This window comes from Aythya marila (genome assembly GCF_965140915.1).
Source record: "Aythya marila genome assembly, chromosome: 2".
NCBI lineage: Eukaryota > Metazoa > Chordata > Aves > Anseriformes > Anatidae > Aythya > Aythya marila.
Window position 1 is genome coordinate 20344363 of NC_139043.1, and position 20129 is coordinate 20364491.

The 20129-nt window shown below is 38.4% G+C and overlaps 1 protein-coding gene across 2 annotated transcripts in view; it reads right to left on the reverse strand.

Annotated features, from left to right (window-relative positions):
• PLXDC2 (plexin domain containing 2) overlaps positions 1-20129 on the reverse strand; it is a 266388-nt gene that overhangs the window by 52388 nt on the left and 193871 nt on the right. For both annotated transcript variants that reach the window (XM_082754190.1, XM_082754189.1), the window contains exons 5-7: positions 19026-19148; positions 15883-16001; positions 3945-4044 (exon numbers count right to left, since the gene is read on the reverse strand). In XM_082754190.1, coding sequence (XP_082610316.1) covers positions 3945-4044; positions 15883-16001; positions 19026-19148 — 342 coding nt within the window. The remainder of the gene's footprint in view (positions 1-3944; positions 4045-15882; positions 16002-19025; positions 19149-20129) is intronic.

A 20129-nucleotide genomic window follows, 5' to 3' on the forward strand; every position in this document is an offset into this window, starting at 1 on the left:
GAGAGGATGCTTTTGTTCAAATATGCTTGTGTTGCATTAGATGCATCTTTCCTTTTCAAATATAAGACACATACATGTACAAAAATAGCTCACAAAACTCAAACATGTAGAAATAGTTTTTTTGTTCGCCCCCCCCCCCCCCCATAACTACGAATAAACATAAAAGGGAAATTGAATTCCACTTGAGGGGAAAAGTCTTTGTTAAAGTGTTGAGCAAGAACTAATAGATATACTATCTTTTCCTTCCTTTGGGAGACGCAAACAGCAGTTTATAGTCTTCAATTGTCTTAAAGAGATAACTAAAAGTAAAATAGTTCTACCATATCAATTTTTCAGTAACAGATTACTGCTATTATTGATTCAACACCTCTGAAAATCAGGAATGGAGGAACATGCATATTTAAAGAGCATCTGACACTGGCTGCCTATGGGCCAACATTATTTGGTGTTCTGTCAGGGTACTATTATGGTGCCTGTACTTACTAATATAAACTTGTTTCATTGAAACCACAATTTGGCTTCAGGAAAATCTACTGAAAACCAATGGTTCTCTTGATTAATACTAGCTGTAATGCATTTTTGCTGTAATATAATGTATTTTTGTTGTAAACTAGCAAAATAATCACAGATTACCACCATTCACAGAAACAGTTGTTGAGCAACGGAATTATGTGGGAATAATGCTATTAAAACAATTCTGGTAGAGGCATGTTTAGACTCTTTACCCATGTTGTTTTTCTCATCTGGAACTTCTTAACGTAGCTTAATAAAAATATAAAAAAAAATGCAAGATGAAACACTACACAGATTTTCTGGTAATTAGAGTCACTTCACTTTGCAGATAGTGTCATGTGACAGAAATTGACAGAAATACTTGTTGAAGAAGTTGACAAATACTAAAACTGGAAGACAGGTAAATAACTACATATTCATCAAATGCAACATTATGTACTAGTAGTAAAACAAAGTGCATGTCAGAAATATTTTTACAGAAAGAAACATTCAAACTAGAATAAAGATTTGCATATATCATAAATTTTACAAAATATGTAAACCTAAGAAAAGTCTTTTTAGTGTTGTTTAACAATGGAGTTCTGATGACAGTCTGCTTGCTACTTACATGTCTTGCACTGAATTTCTGTGTGACTATTCTCACAAACTATTTCCACAAATCAAAACAATTTTTACCTGAATTCATCTGAGGAGCTTTTATAAGCTGAAAATTCACAGAAATGTTCAGATCGTTCGCTTAATGAACATCACACAAATGTGTAAAAGCAGTTGCCTAGTATCACTGGTTCCCAAGTACTCAAAAGCAATCCATGCCGCCTTAGGCAGATCACATCTACCATACTTTTGAACCAAATTTCTTCTAAGATCTGATCTGTTCAGTGAAATCGGGACATGCCAGCCTTCTTCACACTACACTGAGTTCACAACATGCAACAGACGGTACTGAAACTTTCTATTTTCCTCATAGCAGGGTAATCTCATGTCATGAGACTTATGCCTCCCAATATCAAAGACAGTTTAAAACTGATGTAGAGGGAGTAGGATGAGTTGAGAGAGTTGAGAGAGACATAGTTACTTGCAACTTCAGTATCAACCCCATCTGTAGGCTGTCTTAAAGATGATCTGCATCAACCTCATCTGTGCTATACCTCTATCAAGGTTCTCTTTAGGAGAACATGCCTGTACTCGGCCTGTGGAAGCTGGTTCAAATTCAGCTCTATCCATTTGCACCCTGTTAGGGAATCATCAAAAACTGTACCTAGCAAATTTGCTCAAATCACAGAATGGCCAAGGTTGTAAGGGACCTCTGAAGCTCATCTAGTCCAACCCCTCCTGCCAAGCAGGATCACCTAGAGCACATTGTGCAGGATGTCATCCAGGTGGGTTTTGAATATCTCCAGAGGAGACTCTACAACCTCTCTGGGCAACCCGTTCCAGTACTCTGTCACCTTCACAGTAAAGAAGTGCCCTCTCATATTCAGGCAGAACTTCCTGTGCTTCAGTTTATGCCTGTTGCTTCTTGTCCTGTCACTGGGCACAACTGAAAAGAGATTGGCTCCCTCAACACCCTCCCCTCAGATATTTATATCAATTAATGATGTGAGATATGTTCATCTAATTTGTGTCAGTATGGAACAGTGCTAGGGCCGCATGGTATGATGAATGTGACCTTCTGTCTTACATACCGTTGTACAACCACAAGTCTAAGAAAAACAGAGTGGTTAATGTATATAATTCTTGTATCTTGCAAAGGAATGTTTTAGCAATTCGTGTCAATAGAGAGCTTGAAGGGAAATGTATTTGTAGGTTTTTCCTTGAAGTCTCTGATATCTGGGGGGTTTCAGAATAACTGCTAACTATTATGAATATTGCATGGGACACTATGCAAGTCTCTGATATCTGGCCAGGAGATTAAGGAGACGGGGAAAGCTGAAAAACAACTAAAAGACAAAGCTTGCAGGGGATGTTGCACAAGTCTCTGACATACAGCCAAGTTGAACAAAGGAGGACAAGAAGGAGGAAGACTATGAGCCTTCAGCATGAGAGACCCCCAGAGGGACCACCGGAGACTGATATGCATGCTCCAGTAGGAGGGTTTGGATTCCAGAAACTAATTATAATAACCCTGTTTTTTCTAGAAGTAGTAATGAATATGTATTAGCCTAGGAGCGTAAAAATCAGCTGCTTGATGTAACTGGTGTGCGCCTTCGTGGAGCAGAGACTCCCGGCGCACCCAGTGCTGTTTGCTTACCTCTATTCTTTTAATATATTGTAAACTTTGATTATAGTCCTATTTTGAAGACTGAGCCATTTATTACAATGAGGTCACCCCTCAGTCTTCTCTTTTCCAGGCTAAACAGGCCTAGTTCTCTCAGCCTGTCCGACAGGTGCTCCAGTCCTCTGTCATCTTAGTGACCATTCTCTGAACTCCCTCCAGTAGACACATGGTCAGCCTGCTGTCCATCAGGACTTCCAGGTCTCTCTCTGCAGAGCTGCTCTCCAGCAGATCAGCCCCCACCCTGTAGTGGTGCTTGGGGTTATTCCTCCTTAGGTGTAGGACCCTGCACTTGCCCTTGCTGAGCTTCATGAGGTTCCTCTCAGCCCATCTCTCCAGCCTACCAAGGTCCCTCTGAATGGCAGCACAGCCCTCTGGGGTATCAGCCACTCCTCCAAGCTTTGTGTCATCAACAAACTTGCTGAGGGTGCACTCGGTTCCATTGTCCAGGTTGTTGATTAATAATTTGAACAACACTGAACCCAGCACTGACTCTTGGGGGACAGCACTAGCTAGCTACAGGCCTCCAAATGTGTTAATGGAAACAGCACACCTGGAAAGTAAACTTACTCTCTGATGGCTACAAAATCTCAAATGGTTCTGGACACAGTACATTAAAACAAAGCATTAAGGAAATCACACTTGATTTCCTTAATTAAATGATACCTTCGATTACTGTTGCCAAAATTATGTGAGCCCAAGATGGCATTTAATAACAACATTTTCTCTTTTTTTCGTTTCACTAAAATGTATGTATGAATTTGATGTCCAGAATTTAAAGTATGAAGAACATCTGGCCTGGATACGTTTTTCATTTTCATTTTTATACAGATAATTTTTCTGAACAAATTGCTTCTTCCCTACTATGAATAAAGAGACATATTCTGGATACTGTATCTTATAGAATAACTTAAGTTGACACTTAAATTTTACATTATTTGGCTGGTTATTTAGTTTTATTTACTTAGTACATCAGCTCAAAAGAAACAATGATGGAGAAAACCACACTGGGAACTATCAAGCAAATAAAATTACACTTGAATTAACAAACTGAAATTAGCTAAGTGATTTGTTGTGCAGCTAATCATCCTTAATGAAATCAGCTTACACTTGTTTCTCAGCCTCCAAACCATTAGCATTACCACACACTACTTACTGGGAATTTGCTGGATCCTGTGCACAACCACAAATGCATCTGAGAGTCCCACTTTCACTGGGTGGTTGGTTGAACTTATTTGTGTCACAGCAACAGGAATCTGGAAGACAAAACAGAAAGATGTGCCTGAACTACTGAACTCAAAAAATTCAGACTCAAATTACAGCATTGGCAGAATGAACATTTAGCCAGTGTAACTTTAAAGTCCTAAATAAGTATGTAATACAATACACCATAATATGAGTAAAGACTTAATAAAGATTATTATTATTATTATTATTATTATTATTATTATTATTATTATTATTATTATTATTATTATTATTATTATTATTATTATTTTATCCCAGTCTGCTTTGCATCTTATATAACAACATTTACATCAAAACTCAGAGGTGAAACAACTGATAGTAATGACATGGAGAAGGGCAGAAATTTTCAGTAATTTATTCCCCCAGTTGAAGATGTGGAAGACATGGAGGAGGAGGCAATACTTGTCTACCATTAAACACACAAACTGAAAGTTCAGCTTGGGATAAGCATTTAAAAACTTGTCTCAGGTAACTTGCACTGAAAACTGTTTTACAACCTATTTAAAGGTATTTCTGGCCTGATGAAAATCATATTTAACATGTCTTGGAGTAGCTGGGAAATTTTCTTTGTCACCGAAATTTTGGAAAATGCCAGATACTCACTTGTCAGTATTTGGAGAAATAAAAATTAAAACTAAAATAAATAAGGGACTTAGATAGCTATAGAGCAGTCCAGCTTTGCAGAACAGAAATACTGATGCCAGGCAATATAGTTTTATGAAAATAGGTGTTACCAAATTTGATTTAATTCTTTGGGGATGACTGCAGGATGGCTGATCAGTGTATAGCTGTAATAGCTATATAATTTTGTAAGGTGTTTAACATAGTGACAAGTAACATTTATACAATATTACTGTAGTTAACTAGACTGATCACAAAGCAGCCACACTGAAGAATCAGCTCAGATTGACAGCATGTCTTTACAGTATATCATGCTTCTCTTGGCATAGTATCCAAGAGTTTTATTAAAGATTGAGAAGGAAACATACATTTACTGCTTAGCAGTTCTGCAGGTGACACTGGCAGAGTAGAAATAATGAAATGCCTGGATCAAGTAACCGAGTTAGACCTTGTAAAAATTGCGAAGTTATAACTTGGAGAACAGAATGCAAGGTAGAGGTTTGAGGACCATCTTCTGGAAAGCAACAATTCCGGAAGGACTCTAGGGATTATAGTGGGTAAGCAACTCCAGCTTTTGGAGGAGTAATCACAGCAAGAAACCTAACTGATGTGATAATTGATTACATAATCTGCGAAATATAGCCTAAAAGTGGGTTTGTCATTTTACATCTGCACATTAGATCATTACTGAAATGCTACACAGACTTTTGGAGGGTCTATTTCTTAAAAAGATTCAGAAAACTTAAGAGAAGGAAGATGCAAAGGTCATAAGAAATAATTTAAATCTTTTGCAGTTCTCAATTGCTATTAACAGAACTAAAGAACTTGATTTGGCTTCTTGAAAAGAAAACGGAAAGTAATTATCATAAACAATTACTGCCATGGGGAGAAATAACTAAAGAAATTTTTCTGTTAGCACAGAAAGATGTAATCAGAAACTGGAAACTGCACACCTGAAGATACCTTCAAAGTAGAGTAAGGTACGTATGCATATGACTGAACATTTTTAACCACTGGGATAAAGTACTAAGGGAAATTATGATTCTCTATCCACTGCTGCTTTCAAATCACAGCTGGATATATCATTTTTCAAAGCTGGTCTTCAGTTAACCTTAACCAGAAATTACTAGTCTGAAGACAGATGAAACTGGATCAAGTGTAAGAAACTGAGATACAAGGTGCTAGCTTAGCTAATCTAATAGTATGCTATGGGTTTATCTACGTGAAACTAGCAAAGTTATACTGTTTGCCAGTGTTTTTCACATAGAAGAAAAATTCTAAACTAAAAAACTGCTTAAACATTCAGTGAATGAGGATTCAGAGTTGTGTGTTTGTCAGTTAATGGTATGATCTCTGGTATTTGAGTTAAACATTATCTTGTTTCTCTTTTCCTTGTTCACAAAGTATCATTTAGGTCTGATTACAATGACATCAGTCTCAGAAAAGTTAAATTTGAGATTATTAACAGAAAAAGTGAGTTCTGATGAATTAAAACTGTCACAATTTTCAAATTATTTTACTGTCTCCATGGTCTGTGAAGTTGTACTGTTTTGGTTACATTTATATGGAGCTTCTTACATACACAATCTGCAAGAAGCAGCTTGGTAATACTGCCATTTTTACATCAATTTAAACTTGGCTTCTATCAGCTATTAGATAAACTTGTGTCAGTTCAGCTCTGATGCAATTGTTGAGGAATATCAGATAAGAAGGTTGAAAGCCATATTTTCAAAGTCCTCAAAATAAAAGACTGACTGCATTCAGTAACAAGTCTATAAACTTTCTCCAGCATGAAAGTATAAACAAAATAAGAGATTTTTTCACAGTCTTGGAATACTGTAGAAAAATATTTATATTAACAATTAGAGAAACTATCATGAAAGATTTTGAGAAGGAGGATATTCCTATTAAAGCTATTGAAAATCAAGTCAAAAAAAGCACCGATGAGAAGAATACAATGGCTATTTCTCTTTGAAGTTAGCAAGAAACACAGCAGATGAAGAAAGGAGTTAGTTTTACAGACACAAAATGTAGTCAGAATTCATTTTGTGCTGGCAAAATGGCAATAATTTTAAAAAGCAGTTCAAAATTTGGATATGTGTGGATATACAGGAAAGTGTTTGTGCAAGATAAGGAGGTCTCATAAGTTAATACAGAAGAGAAATACAAAGTAGAAGGTAATCCATAACCCAAGAAAAAAAACTTGAAAAACTACAGCATAATTAATCATATGTATTTGCAAATGCAGATTTATCTTTATAGTGTTGGGGAAATAAGCTATTGTACAGAACAAAATACTTCAGTCTATCAGGAATGAGTGTACTGAGTGGCAGTTTATAGGTGAAATCTTTTGAACAAGATGTCAAGATAAAATAGGCTTTTACCATATGATGCCCTATTAGGAAACACACCCTTTTAGCAGAAGGCTTATAGTAATCGACAAAAATATTTATTGAAAACTACAGCAATACACAGGTAGCAAGCAGATAGCTAGTGTTCTGAATTCCTCACATGAATGACAAGATATGTCATGACAGGACGACATGTTAAATAGTTGAACAAGGAGCTTTATGGCATTACATTTGGAGGATGGATTTTAGCTAGAATCATTCCAAAACGTGTTAGTTCTACCATGGATAATATGTACTCTTGTACTGTACAAGCCACTAGCTTCCCAAATCCATGCTAGCAACAGGGCCATTGACATATATATTTCTGATTATATACTTAGCACTAGAGAGAAAAATACTTAGAATTCATGCTGAATTGCATTATTTCCTAGGAATAGTAATCTAGGGAGTATTTTCCAACAGAAAGCTCTCAAATTTTATTCTTTTCCACTTCATCTGTGACTAGTCAGAATCTTACTCTCCAAAAAAAGATTAAATAAACAACCTCTGACCTTATTCTGGCTATGGTAAACAGGGTGCAATTACTGCACTTGAGTCAAAGATAAGGGCTAGAGTATTCTGCAAAATAATAATTAGAAATGCAATACTACTTAGTATCACAGGAGATAGACTTGTGGAGCAACTCCCTGCACAGCCTGAAACACAGGTACCTGGGTGAGACACCCCAAATGGGGGTGGACCCCCTGCCCTGTTGCTGTCAGGCAGAGGCAGGGGACCTAGGAGTTGAGGAGCAATGGAAGCTGCTCGACATCGCAGGCGATGCCCCCCTCTACCAGCCTCACCTTCCCAGGTGCCCTTATGCAACAGGTTTAAGGCCCTGGAGCTTGACAGACCGGTAGCTGAGGACGAGGTAGTAAGTCTACCCAGGCGGATGTTTAGGGCGAGGAATTCAACTCCACGCCTCAGGAATTCTTTCTGTCTCCACCAGGACAGAAAGAAGGGTGATTGTTGTGGGCGACTCCCTTCTCAGGGAAACAGAGGGACCTATTTGTCAGCCTACCATTAGGGAAGTCTGCTGCCTACCAGGGGCCAGGGTCAGGGACATTGCCAGAAAGCTTCCCAACCTGGTTTGCCCCTCTGACTATTATCCTCTTTTAATAGTCCAGACTGGCAGTGATGACATTGAAGAGAGAAGCCTGAAGACCATCAAACGGGACTTTAGGGGACTGGTACGGTTAGTGGATGGAGCGGGAGTACAGGTGGTGTTTTCGTCCATCCCTATGGTGGCAGGAAGGGGTACAGAGAGGATACGGAAAGCCCACCTGATAAACACGTGGCTCAGAGGCTGGTACCAACACAGAATTATTTTTTTTTTTGACCATGGGGCACTTTACTTGGCACCCCACCTGATGGCCGCAGACGGGTCCCTATCTTTAAGAGGAAAATGGATCCTAGGCCAGGAGCTGGCGGGGCTCATTGAGAGGGCTTTAAACTAGGTAAGAAGGGGGACAGGGCTGAAACAAGGCTTGTTAGAGCTGTGACAGGGGTAACAATGGCAAGGCTGGGAGAGAAGGCAATGGCCCAGCTGAAGTGCATCTACACTAATGCACGCAGCGTGGGTAACGAACAGGAGGAGCTGGAAGCCATCATGCGGCAGGCAGGCTACGACTTGGTTGCCATCATGGAAATGTGGTGGGACCACTCTCATGACTGGAGTGCTGCAATGTCTGGTTGTAGGCTCTTCAGAAGGGACAGGCAGCATGGAATGGGTGGTGGTGTGGCTCTCTGTATCAGAGAGAGTTCTGATGTCATGGAACTTGAGGCTGGGAATGATAAGGTTGATTCCCTATGGGTTAGGATCAGCGGGAAGGCCAACAAGGGAAGCATCCTTGTGGGGGTCTGTTATAGACCGCCAAACCAGGATGAGGAGACTGATGAGGAGTTCTACAGGCAGCTGACAAAAGTTGTGAAATCGTCAGCTCTTGTTCTTGTGGGGGACTTCAACTTCCCAGATATATCCTGGAAGCACAACACAGCCCAGAGAAAGCAGTCTAGGAGGTTTCTGGAGAGCGTAGAAGAAAGCTTCCTGATGCAGCTGGTTAGTGAGCCTACCAGGGGTGGCGCCCCGCTAGAACTTCTCTTCACAAACAGAGAAGGACTGGTGGGAGATGTGGTAGCTGGAAACTGTCTTGGGCAGAGTGACCATGAAATGGTAGAGTTCTTCATTCTTGGAGAAGCCAGGAAGGGGACCAGTAAAACCGCTGTATTGGACTTCTGGAGGACTGACTTTGAACTGTTCAGGACACTGGTTGGTAGAGCCCCTTGGGAGGCAGTTCTGAAGGGCAGAGGAGTCCAGGAAGGCTGGGCGCTCTTCAAGAAGGAAATCTTAATGGCGCAGAAGCGGTCTGTCCCCACGTGCCCAAAGACGAGCCGGTGGGGAAGAAGACCGGCCTGGCTGAACAGAGAATTGTGGCTTGAGCTTAGGAGTAAAAAGAGGGTTTACAATCTTTGGAAAAGAGGGCAGGCCACTTAGGAGGACTATAAGGATGTTGTGAGGCAGTGCAGGGACAAAATTAGAAAGACCAAAGCTCATCTGGAGCTCAATCTGGCTACTGCCGTCAAAGACAACAAAAAATGCTTTTACAAATACGTTAATGCAAAACGGAGGACTAAGGAGAATCTCCAGCCTTTACTGGATGCGGGGGGGAGCTTAGTTACAAAAGATGAGGAAAAGGCAGAGGTGCTTAATGCCTTCTTTGCCTCAGTCTTTAGCGGCAAAACCAGTTGCTCTCTGGATACCCAGTACCCTGAACTGGTGGAAGGGGATGGGGAGCAGAATGTGGCCCTCACTATCCATGAGGAAACGGTTGGCGACCTGCTACAGCATTTGGATATACACAAGTCAATGGGGCCAGATGGGATCCACCCAAGGATACTGAGAGAACTGGTGGAGGATCTGGCCAAGCCACTTATCGTCATTTATCAACAGTCCTGACTATCGGGGGTGGTCCCACTCGACTGGCGGCTAGCAAACGTGATGCCCATCTACAAGAAGGGCCAGAGGGAAGACCCAGGAAACTATAGGCCTGTCAGTTTGACCTCAGTGTCAGGGAAACTCATGGAGCAGAGTATCTTGAGTGTCATCACGTGGCACTTACAGAGCAACCAGGTGATCAGGCCCAGTCAGCATGGGTTTACGAAAGGCAGGTCCTGCTTGACGAACCTGATCTCCTTCTATGACAAAGTGATGTGCTTGGTGGATGAGGGAAAGGCTGTGGATGTGGTCTACCTTGACTTCAGCAAGGCTTTTGACACCGTTTCCGACAGCATTCTCCTCAAGAAGCTGGCTGCTTGTGGCTTGGACTGGCGCATGCTTTGTTGGGTTAAAAACTGGCTGGATAGCTGGACCCAAAGAGTCATGGTGAATGGAGACAAATCTAGTTGGAGGCTGGTCACTAGTGGCGTTCCCCAGGGCTTGGTACTGGAGCCAGTCCTCTTTAATATCTTTATTGATGATCTGGATGAGGGCATCGAGTGCACCCTCAGTAAGTTTGCATATGACACCAAGTCAGGTGCATGTGTCGATCTGCTCAAGGGCAGGAAGGCTCTACAGGAGGATCTGGATAGGCTGCACCGATGGGCTGAGGTCAACTGTATGAAGTTCAACAAGGCCAAGTGCCGGGTCCTGCACCTGGGGTGCAATAACCCCAAGCAGAGCTGCAGGCTGGGAGATGAGTGGTTGGAAAGCTGCCTGGCAGAGAAGGACCTGGGAGTATTGGTGGATAGTCAGCTGAATATGAGCCAGCAGTGTGCTCAGGTGGCCAAGAAGGCCAACAGCATCCTGGCTTGTATAAGAAGCAGTGTGGCCAGCAGGTCTAGGGAAGTGATTGTCCCTCTGTACTCGGCTCTGGTGAGGCCACACCTTGAGTACTGTGTTCAGTTTTGGGCCCCTCACTACAAGAAGGACATCGAGGTGCTCGACAGAGTTCAGAGAAGGGCGACGAAGCTGGTGAGGGGCCTGGAGAACAAGTCTTATGAGGAGCGGCTGCAGGAGCTGGGCTTGTTCAGCCTGGAGAAAAGGAGGCTCAGGGGCGACCTTATCGCTCTCTACAGGTACCTTAAAGGAGGCTGTAGTGAGGTGGGGGTTGGTCTATTCTCCCACATACCTGGTGACAGGATGAGGGGGCATGGGCTAAAGTTGCACCAGGGGTGTTTTAGGTTGGATATTAGGAAGAACTTCTTTACTGAGAGGGTTGTTAGGCATTGGAACAGACTGCCCAGGGAAGTGGTGGAGTCACCATCCCTGGAGGTCTTTAAAAGACGTTTAGATGTTGAACTTAGTGATATGGTTTAGTGGAGGACTTGTTAGTGTTAGGTCAGAGGTTGGACTCGATGATCTTGAGGTCTCTTCCAACCTAGACGATTCTGTGATTATAAGGCGTTTTCATTGACAGTTTCCTCAACAGATATTAACTAAAGACCAAACTGCATGAAACTTAATTTGGGATTTTAAGTTTCATAAACAGAACACCTCACAAAATAAAGATCCCACTTCCATGCTAATATTTTTGATAATAACAGAGCAAAGAAACACCAAGAATATAGAATGCAGGTAGAATATTCATCCAGACTATGGAATATTTTAGTTTTCAGGAAACAAACAGGTTTCTGAAACTCTGAAAATGGAGTATTTTCCATCACACATAGGAGGAACATCAGTGCTATTGTTAATCAGGTGCATTCACTTCTGCTTCCTCTTAAAGTAGAAGGAAACTCTACCTCATGTCTCTTAGAATTATTTTTTACTTCACATTTTTGGGAAACTTGAATAGGAATTTCACCTTTTATAAAAGTTTCTGGATGACTACATAAATAAAGAGTCATTCCTATTTAAATGAACAAAGAAAGCCTTCAAGCCAATGAAATTCAGGAAAAAAAAAATAATCCTAAAACCATTAACTAAGTACCAAAGCCTTCACCTAATTTGCCCTGAATTAATAACAGAGAAAAAAATACAAACAAATCTTACACTAAGGAACATTATCTTTAAGCACTTAGAAGTAAAGACTATAATGAATAGTTCAAAAAGACAAAAAGCTTGTGAGAATCAAACTTCTTTGAAATCTAGAACATAAGAAATGAGTATTCACTACTAAAACACATAAAAGTATTCATTTGCAGAATATATATATACATATATTTTCTATTGGATGGATTCCTCTGTAATTTAAGTATTTTATGTAGCAGAGGTGCACCACTAATTTTTTTTTTTCTGCCAGATGATGTTTCCTGACATACTGATCACTTGACAGAACTCTGACTAATGACACTTTGTTAGTTTTATTTAAAATGGAATATGTGTGCATGGCTCCTTAATAAATTTTAAATAAACAAGCATTTGACTTGCCATTTTTTCCTTCTGACAAAGAACACACAAAAAAACAGTATTTGGTACATAAAAAGTGCTTAGATATTCCCACTGTAATTCAGTGCTGACATTCATTCTGATTTTACTCTGATATTATATGACATTCTGATATTAATACTGAACTGAATCCAATCTCAACATACAAGAAGAATATCAGAAAAACAGATTAGAAAACATGAGTTATGCTTTTTATTAGGGCTAGATTAATATGTTTAGAGCATATAAGAGTTAGACAAAACACCAAAGTCTCATTGTACATTTCAGATAAAATGCACAATAAAACCTGGCTACACCTTTTCTCCTTTTCCTACGCGTTACCTTTTCTGAGACGTTTCCAGATTTCTCTATTCTGGCAGCTCAGCTCCCTTTCTAAATTTTTATTTCTTTTAGAATTTATTATTAATTTCAGACAATAACCATTCATTTCAAATTGCTTCCTATTATGCAAACTACAGAATGCAGGAGATTAGGCAGAAGAGCTCTGCAGACCCCATCCAAGACCCCATTCAGCAGACCCCATCCAAGATTCTGCTTTGGTGATCAGCATCAGCTTTATGAAGTAGCGAACGTGATGTGGATGCTGAGAGAAAATGAAGAAGTGCATCTCAAATTTGAATAAATCATAAGTAAAAGGTAAAATCTAAGTAAAGTTCTATAGACATAAAAATTCCTATCTATGGTTCCCTTAAATGTATAATCAAATGTATAATCAAAGTTACGTTTTAAAGATGAATTCTTCAGGATAAACTTCTGGTGTCACTCATACAGAGTGGGATGCTTTATAATGTTACTGGAAACCTGTCTGTTGCATAACTTACATTGGTGTTTCAGTTTGAAAACATTCAATGTCAATGAAGACCTCACAGGATAATCATACATCAATGTCATTTTTTGATGAAACGTGTTGCTAAAATGAAGTAGCACCAAAAAGGTGGTAGAAATCTCTTCCAATTTTTACTCATGCTAGTGAGGACTCATATAAGTAATCTTACTGGAGTTAATGGGGCTCCTGACAACATGACCAGCAAGAGAAATGGTTCTAGAAGGAAGGACTCCCTCAGAAAGCAATGGATTCAACACTGAACATAAACCAATTTCTAGCCAGAAATATAAGACTACAGGCAAATTTCAATTTACAAGTGACTCATTTTATTCTACTTGGACAACTTGTGTCTGGATCAATGATTGGAAATTTTGTTCTGTTTTCCTCACTTAAGTGAAAAGCTAAGGTAATTTTAATAAACTAAGGTACACTGCAAATCATGTGGTCTTCTGGAAATCTCATTCTCCAAAGCCATTCTCTAAGCAATTCCTAATGGAATAGGTATATTTGTAGCACCCTGAGATTTTACAAAATATTTTTGTCAAAAATATTTGCAGACCACAAATACATAACTATTGTCACTTTTGAAAAGTTTCTTTGTATTGTGCAGGAGATTTCAAAGATTCAGCAGTGGAGAAAAAACAACAACAACAACAAATCACAAATTACCACGTTTCTAAATTCCAATTCCTTCTGTTTCAAAAGGAATGAAAAGGGCATTAATAACACTCCTCCCCAGAAAGCAGTGCAGCTCTGGAGGTAGCTCCCAGTAGAAACAGTGAGACCAAGCAGCCCAGCCAGTGTTAACATCGAATTTGCCAGGTTTATCCATAGACCACATGGCCTAACTGCACGCAGCTTACATGAAAGTAATGAGGTGGCTCATCTCTTTCTGCCCTCCTAAATGAATAACATTTTCTATGGCCTGGCATTCCACATCATCATTTACACTTATGCAAATTGAACACAAAATACTATCATTTTACAGGAATAGCTTATATCACCCATTTTTGATCCATTTTGTAGAGGGCTGGTCAGTGGCAGAAAGGGCCGAGTATCTGATAGCTAAGAACAACATTTTTCTGATGTCACTATTTTGATGTCAGAATTCATACTCATTTATAGTGCTAAATAGTTCTTAGCAAATTCATCTTAAAATTGAAAATAAATGTAGTGTCACTCCCCACTTTTCTGGGCCTTAAAGGTAGGACTTTTTCTGTAGTCATTAATATATATATTAATATTAATTATATATAGAGAGAGTCAGAATCATAAAATCATATATTTCCCTTTACAAAGGTTTCAAGAACAGGAGATAAAAATCCTTTGTGCACAGTCATTTGATAATGTACAGGCTCCATTGTAGTAACCAGAAGGTGGTTTTTCTGAAGCTGGAATCAAAATTTTAATAAAGTGCATTTCCATAGATTAAGACTACTACCCTGTACATAACATTCAGGAACAATCTTAGAGCCAGAGAAGACCATGCATCAGCACTTCTTTTATAAGATAAGGGAAGCTAGATACATGGGCATACCATAAGTTTCTTGTGTCTACAGAAATAATACAGTAAGAGTATTCTGCAGCTATCCTGTTTTCAAGGTGAAAAGACATTTGTCTTAAGGTATGAATGTTGCCAGTAGAACCCAGACCTTCACTAGTTTTTTAATGAAAGGGAGAGTGCTACTGCTTCATTCAGGTGTATGGCTTTGACACAGGCTTGAAAATTGAGCCTGAAGGCACACAACCCACGTGTGGTAGATAGAGAAGAAAACACAGATTTCTTCAAGTCTGGAAAATCTCAGTGATAAAATATATCACTGATAACAATTATTTATATAAGGAGAATAACAAAGAGATGTGCACATTCAAGAAAAAGTCACGCTCTCCAGGCCAAAATGAGATTAAAATAAGCAGAAAGTGAAAGAAAGTGTTTCTTGTCCCTGTGGACTTAACTTTATCTACCTTTTGATGCTCATTTGCATGAAATTGACCTGGAGGTATAGCCTCAGCAGTAGTCTAGCAACAAGAAAAAAGGTTCATCTAAAGTATTGAAATAAACAACTGAAACTCTGAAAGACAGAAAACGCACAGGGTCCCAATAGAGACAGCAATATATTGGTGCTATGAAGACCAGCCAAATGACCTCAATCTAACCATTAGAGATACAGACAAATATTTTTTATTAAAAATATAGAGACTTTGAAGTACTTCAGTTGCCAAGAAATGGAAGATGCAGAAGCAAGGTAACCTTTAATATTAACCATTGATGCTAGAGTCTTTTTAAATAGGCTCAAATTAGATAAACTAACTGAGAAAATTGCCCTACCTTTCAAAGTCAAAGAGAATTTACTAAACAATCAACACTTACAACCATACAAAAAAGACCAGCTGAAACCTAGCAGTACATATTTGAGACATGTTGATGGTTTTCAAGTCCATAACATGAACATCACTTTCACAATAAAACATCATTTTCAACAAAATAGGGATCTTATAAGCAATCTGTGAAAATGGTCTTATACAGCTGAATTTTCAAAATATCTGCCAAAAATGGAGGGAAATTCCTAACAAGTATAAAGTGATTTGTCTACTTAAATGACAACTTTCAGACCCAACTTACTTCTTTGTAGCCGAAAATGATACGCCCATCATTGAGAAGGGTGGCCTGAAAAGTGAAACTGCCCAGGTTGTAATTATCCTGCAGATGGACATGGTCCCACTGGACAACTAGTGCTGTGCCTGTGAACCCCAGAGTGGGGGTAGAGAGGCAAAGGGAAGAAAAAATGTGAGAAAAATATTAACTGACTGTAGGAAAAGTACTTAACTGCAGTTACTTGAAACAAAAACAGTGATTTGTCTCTTTCAGCAACTTTCAGCCCAGCATCTTGAAGTGCTAAAGATATTACACACAAATGTTGCTGTTGAAATGTTCTTAAAGGTAGACATCATAGTGCCAAAATATATGTCAAATAACTACCTCAACTACCCACACAAAAGTCTGCTAAAGCAAGAGGGGTCAGGTGACTTGTTTGGAGTTGCACAAAGAGTCAACGATCACTAACGGTAGAATCCAACATTCACAGGTGTGCTGCTGCAACCACTGCTCTACAGTGGCTTTTCTTAAACTACATATATAAATATATATACACACACATACATACAACCTGATGGCTTTGAAAGGTGACGTGTTAATAGCTTTGCCTGTCTTGTGAAAGTTATTATTTGAGTAATACAGATTCTTCCATTAACTACACATTAATATAAATAGCATTAATTTTTTTTCTGCATGGTACAAGTCCTCACTGAGGTTCTGCAAGTTGAAAAAATATTAGATGCTCGTAATAAATAAATTTAGTTTAAATTAAAACCACTAAGAATTCATAGACGAGGTAAATATTGAGTCTGCTGTGCAGAGATTTAGTTGCAAGAGACTTGTTAATATTCATAGGAGTTCTCTGGCTGAATATCCACTTATTGCACTAAAAATGTACCCCAAGTGACTTGCATACCCTATGAGCATGTTTTACAGATGTTGAGGATTACAGACACCTTCAGGCAGTTTGGCTGAAAGACACTTATCACCAAAACTGTGTATACTGAAAATGTCTTTTTCGTCTCTAGGACTATATCCCTTCCCCAACATGTTTCTTTCTTTTGCATTAGTGGGAGTTATGTGCTTTGATTCACAACACTTTAATTTCATTTCTTGCTGGAGTGTTCATGGTGGGTCAGTATGCTTCTAGCTCAATGCATTTTTGATATATTCTTGAAATATCTTTTTTCACAGATATTCAGTTATTCTTATGAGCATATCTTGTCAGGGGATGTCACAGAACTATAAGCATGCAAATTTTTGGTGCATACTGCAGTAAATCTGTTGCATCATTCGATCACGTGTCTTTCTTAAGTATAATATATGCTCATTAATTTTGCACACGGTGCATTTTTCTTTATCTGGCTACATTTATTAACTGTTTTCTGAATATTCAGTTGATTATATTCAATTTAATTTTAAATAAATTTAAAGACACTTTTACAATTATCATAGCAAAAATAACCAGAAACTTTTATAGTCAGTCCATAAGCACATCTCAGAATCCCAAACTAAAGTTGATGTCAGCTTCTTCCAAAACACTACGTCCTCATTCCCAGGGCTCTTTGTGTAGGTTTGAGTGTAGGTTCCTTGTAATTAGCTCCATGAATAAGACTTGAATGGGTCATCACGCTATGTGTTTGCCCACTACAGATGCAGCCCTAAATTTGCCAGGGGATCAGACAAGGAAGAAAAAGAAATAAGGACCTGAACATACAATTCATTCAGTTGCTTTTTGTTTGGGGTAAGGTAGCAAATTCTTTGTCCTAAAGTACATGGGGTCCAATAGATCATCATGCCTTATGCATACGGAGGGATGCAAGATCTCCCCCCGAAAAAAAAAAAAATTAAAAAAATAAATCAAATTGGTCATGAAACTGATGCGATACAAGCTGATAAACCTGATATGAAAGAGTGGAAGTCAAGAATACAATGAAAATTAGCAGTGACTTTCCCAGAGCACTCAGATTCTGTCAGTAAAGATGACAAATGTCAGGCCATAATGTCAGGTAAAATATTAAATGAAAATAATCATTTTTTCTGTTTGAAAATTCCCTATGTGAGCAGGAGGATTTTGTCATGTAACTCTACTTTATTGAATTCTTAACAAACAAAATGCTGCAAGTAATGACTAGATGGTAAGGAAAAGTTATGATTGGGTGCAAAAGTTATATTTTGATTACTGATCTGAAACATAAAAATTTACATACCTGGTTGGAGATATGATGGCGATATTATTGGACATGGTCATTATTTTTGCATTCAAAGGATGATACAGGCTTATCAAGGAAGATTAAAACAATCATAGATTTCAGGATTCTAAATTTCATGATTTCTAAATTTTAAATTCAAAATACGCAGTTACTGCCATTGTATTCGATCACTAAAGAGATTTTTGCAATTATTGTAGCAAATTATTTTCTCTTACCTGAGGTAAGGCAGCAGATGATATTTAATCACATCAGTTATGTTTTCAAAATACTGATTATAACTGAGTTTATAAAACAAATTCCCACAGATTTACGACCTTTGAAATATTTTATGGAGCTTCAAGTATAACACTGCAGCACAGCAGTTTGCCCTTTAACCTTTTTTTTTTTTTTTTTACATGGGACTGTTGAGAACTCATGGTATAGATGAGCATATTGGATTCCAGGCTTGGGACTCCATGCACACTTAGTCACTGACAGGTTTATTAACTTTATACCTGCCCTACTCCTGTGTATTCTTGGTATTGCATTCCATGAAGGACATATATTTCCACTTTAGCCAGTAGGTGGACAGTATATATATATTTTCAAGTTCAAAAGAACTTGCACTTTTATAGAAGATATGTTTGTCCTTTTAAAATTGGTAAAATAAATTCTTAGTTTGAGTTTATGTACTTTAACATATAGAAGGGATCTACTCAATTAGGAAAAAGCATTCATGACCCTTTAACCATGTTCTAAATTAAGAAAGGTTTATGGATGTCTAGGAACATTCTTTATACAGTTTGTGAGTTTCAAAAAAAAACAAAAAAACAAAAAAACAAAACAAAAAAAAACAACAACAACAAAAAAACAAAACATTTAAAAAATCTTCAATTTTTCTTTCAAAAATAATTATTTAGGAAAATATGAAGAACCAAGGGACACAGACACATTTATTTATGAAGGACTACTACATACCATTATCAAAGTATCTGACTGTTGAATTTCTTGACACACTGGGGTCAAAATTAGCCATTAAGGGTGCAATATATTGTGTAGCTGTTAACATTCGATGTACAACTTCTCCAGTATATATGAAACCTACAATAAAGAAAAAATATTGAGACCATTTCAGTAACTTCTGAAAAGATTTAATAGAATGGCAGGTTTAACTAGGCATTGCCAGGTCATCTGAGAGAAATTAATCCCACCACCAGTTTTATAGTGAGCTAGAATTGAAGGACGATTGCAGTGAGGCCTGTCAGAAGAACAAGATCCAAGATGAACAATGGAACAATTAGTTCAAGAAGCCAGTTTTCATACAGAAAGAAAAACAGACCCAAGGAAGAACAGTTCTAGTTATGAACAAAATGCAGATATATGGCATTATCAAAGTGAACCATGCATATTCCAGTGTTTTCCATCCTTTCTGGCAACCTGTATTTTTGTCATTCATTTATTTATTGCAAATCATTACCTTTTCAGGAATTAGGCTAACCCTTTTTAATATTTGTAGAGACACAGATTAAGAGACCGTTTCATACAACAAGAGGTGACAACCTTTTAAAAAAAAATCAGATGAAGAGTGGAAAAGGTAGTGTTTTTTTTTTTCTTATTTTTTTCATTGTTATAAGGCAAGCCACTATTCTGGTACATTCTTTGCAGTGTTAGATCTCATTAGTTTATCCTATTTACCCACTAATCCACAACAGTCTTCAGATTAATAGTGTGTCATGTACTGCTTCCATCAGCAGTGCTCGCTCAAAAGCTCTTACTAGTTTGGCACAAGAGTTCTTTGAAGAACAGTCACCTGCATATTTTAATGGCAGGAAAACCCTGCCATTTTATACAATTTATGGTCTAAAAACAAACCTGCATTGCTTAGGCTCGCCAACTCCAACTAACTATAGGGACTAACTTTTTAAAAGCCCAAACTAGAGCCTGACTTAAAAACTTCCATTACTCTGTAGTAAATCTTTTCTTAAGTTCTGTTTTAGCCTTTGCCTTGCTGGTCAAATCTGACAAACTTTAAGTTGATCAGAGCTACAAACAGAACTTCAAAACTAAACTTTGCATATTGCA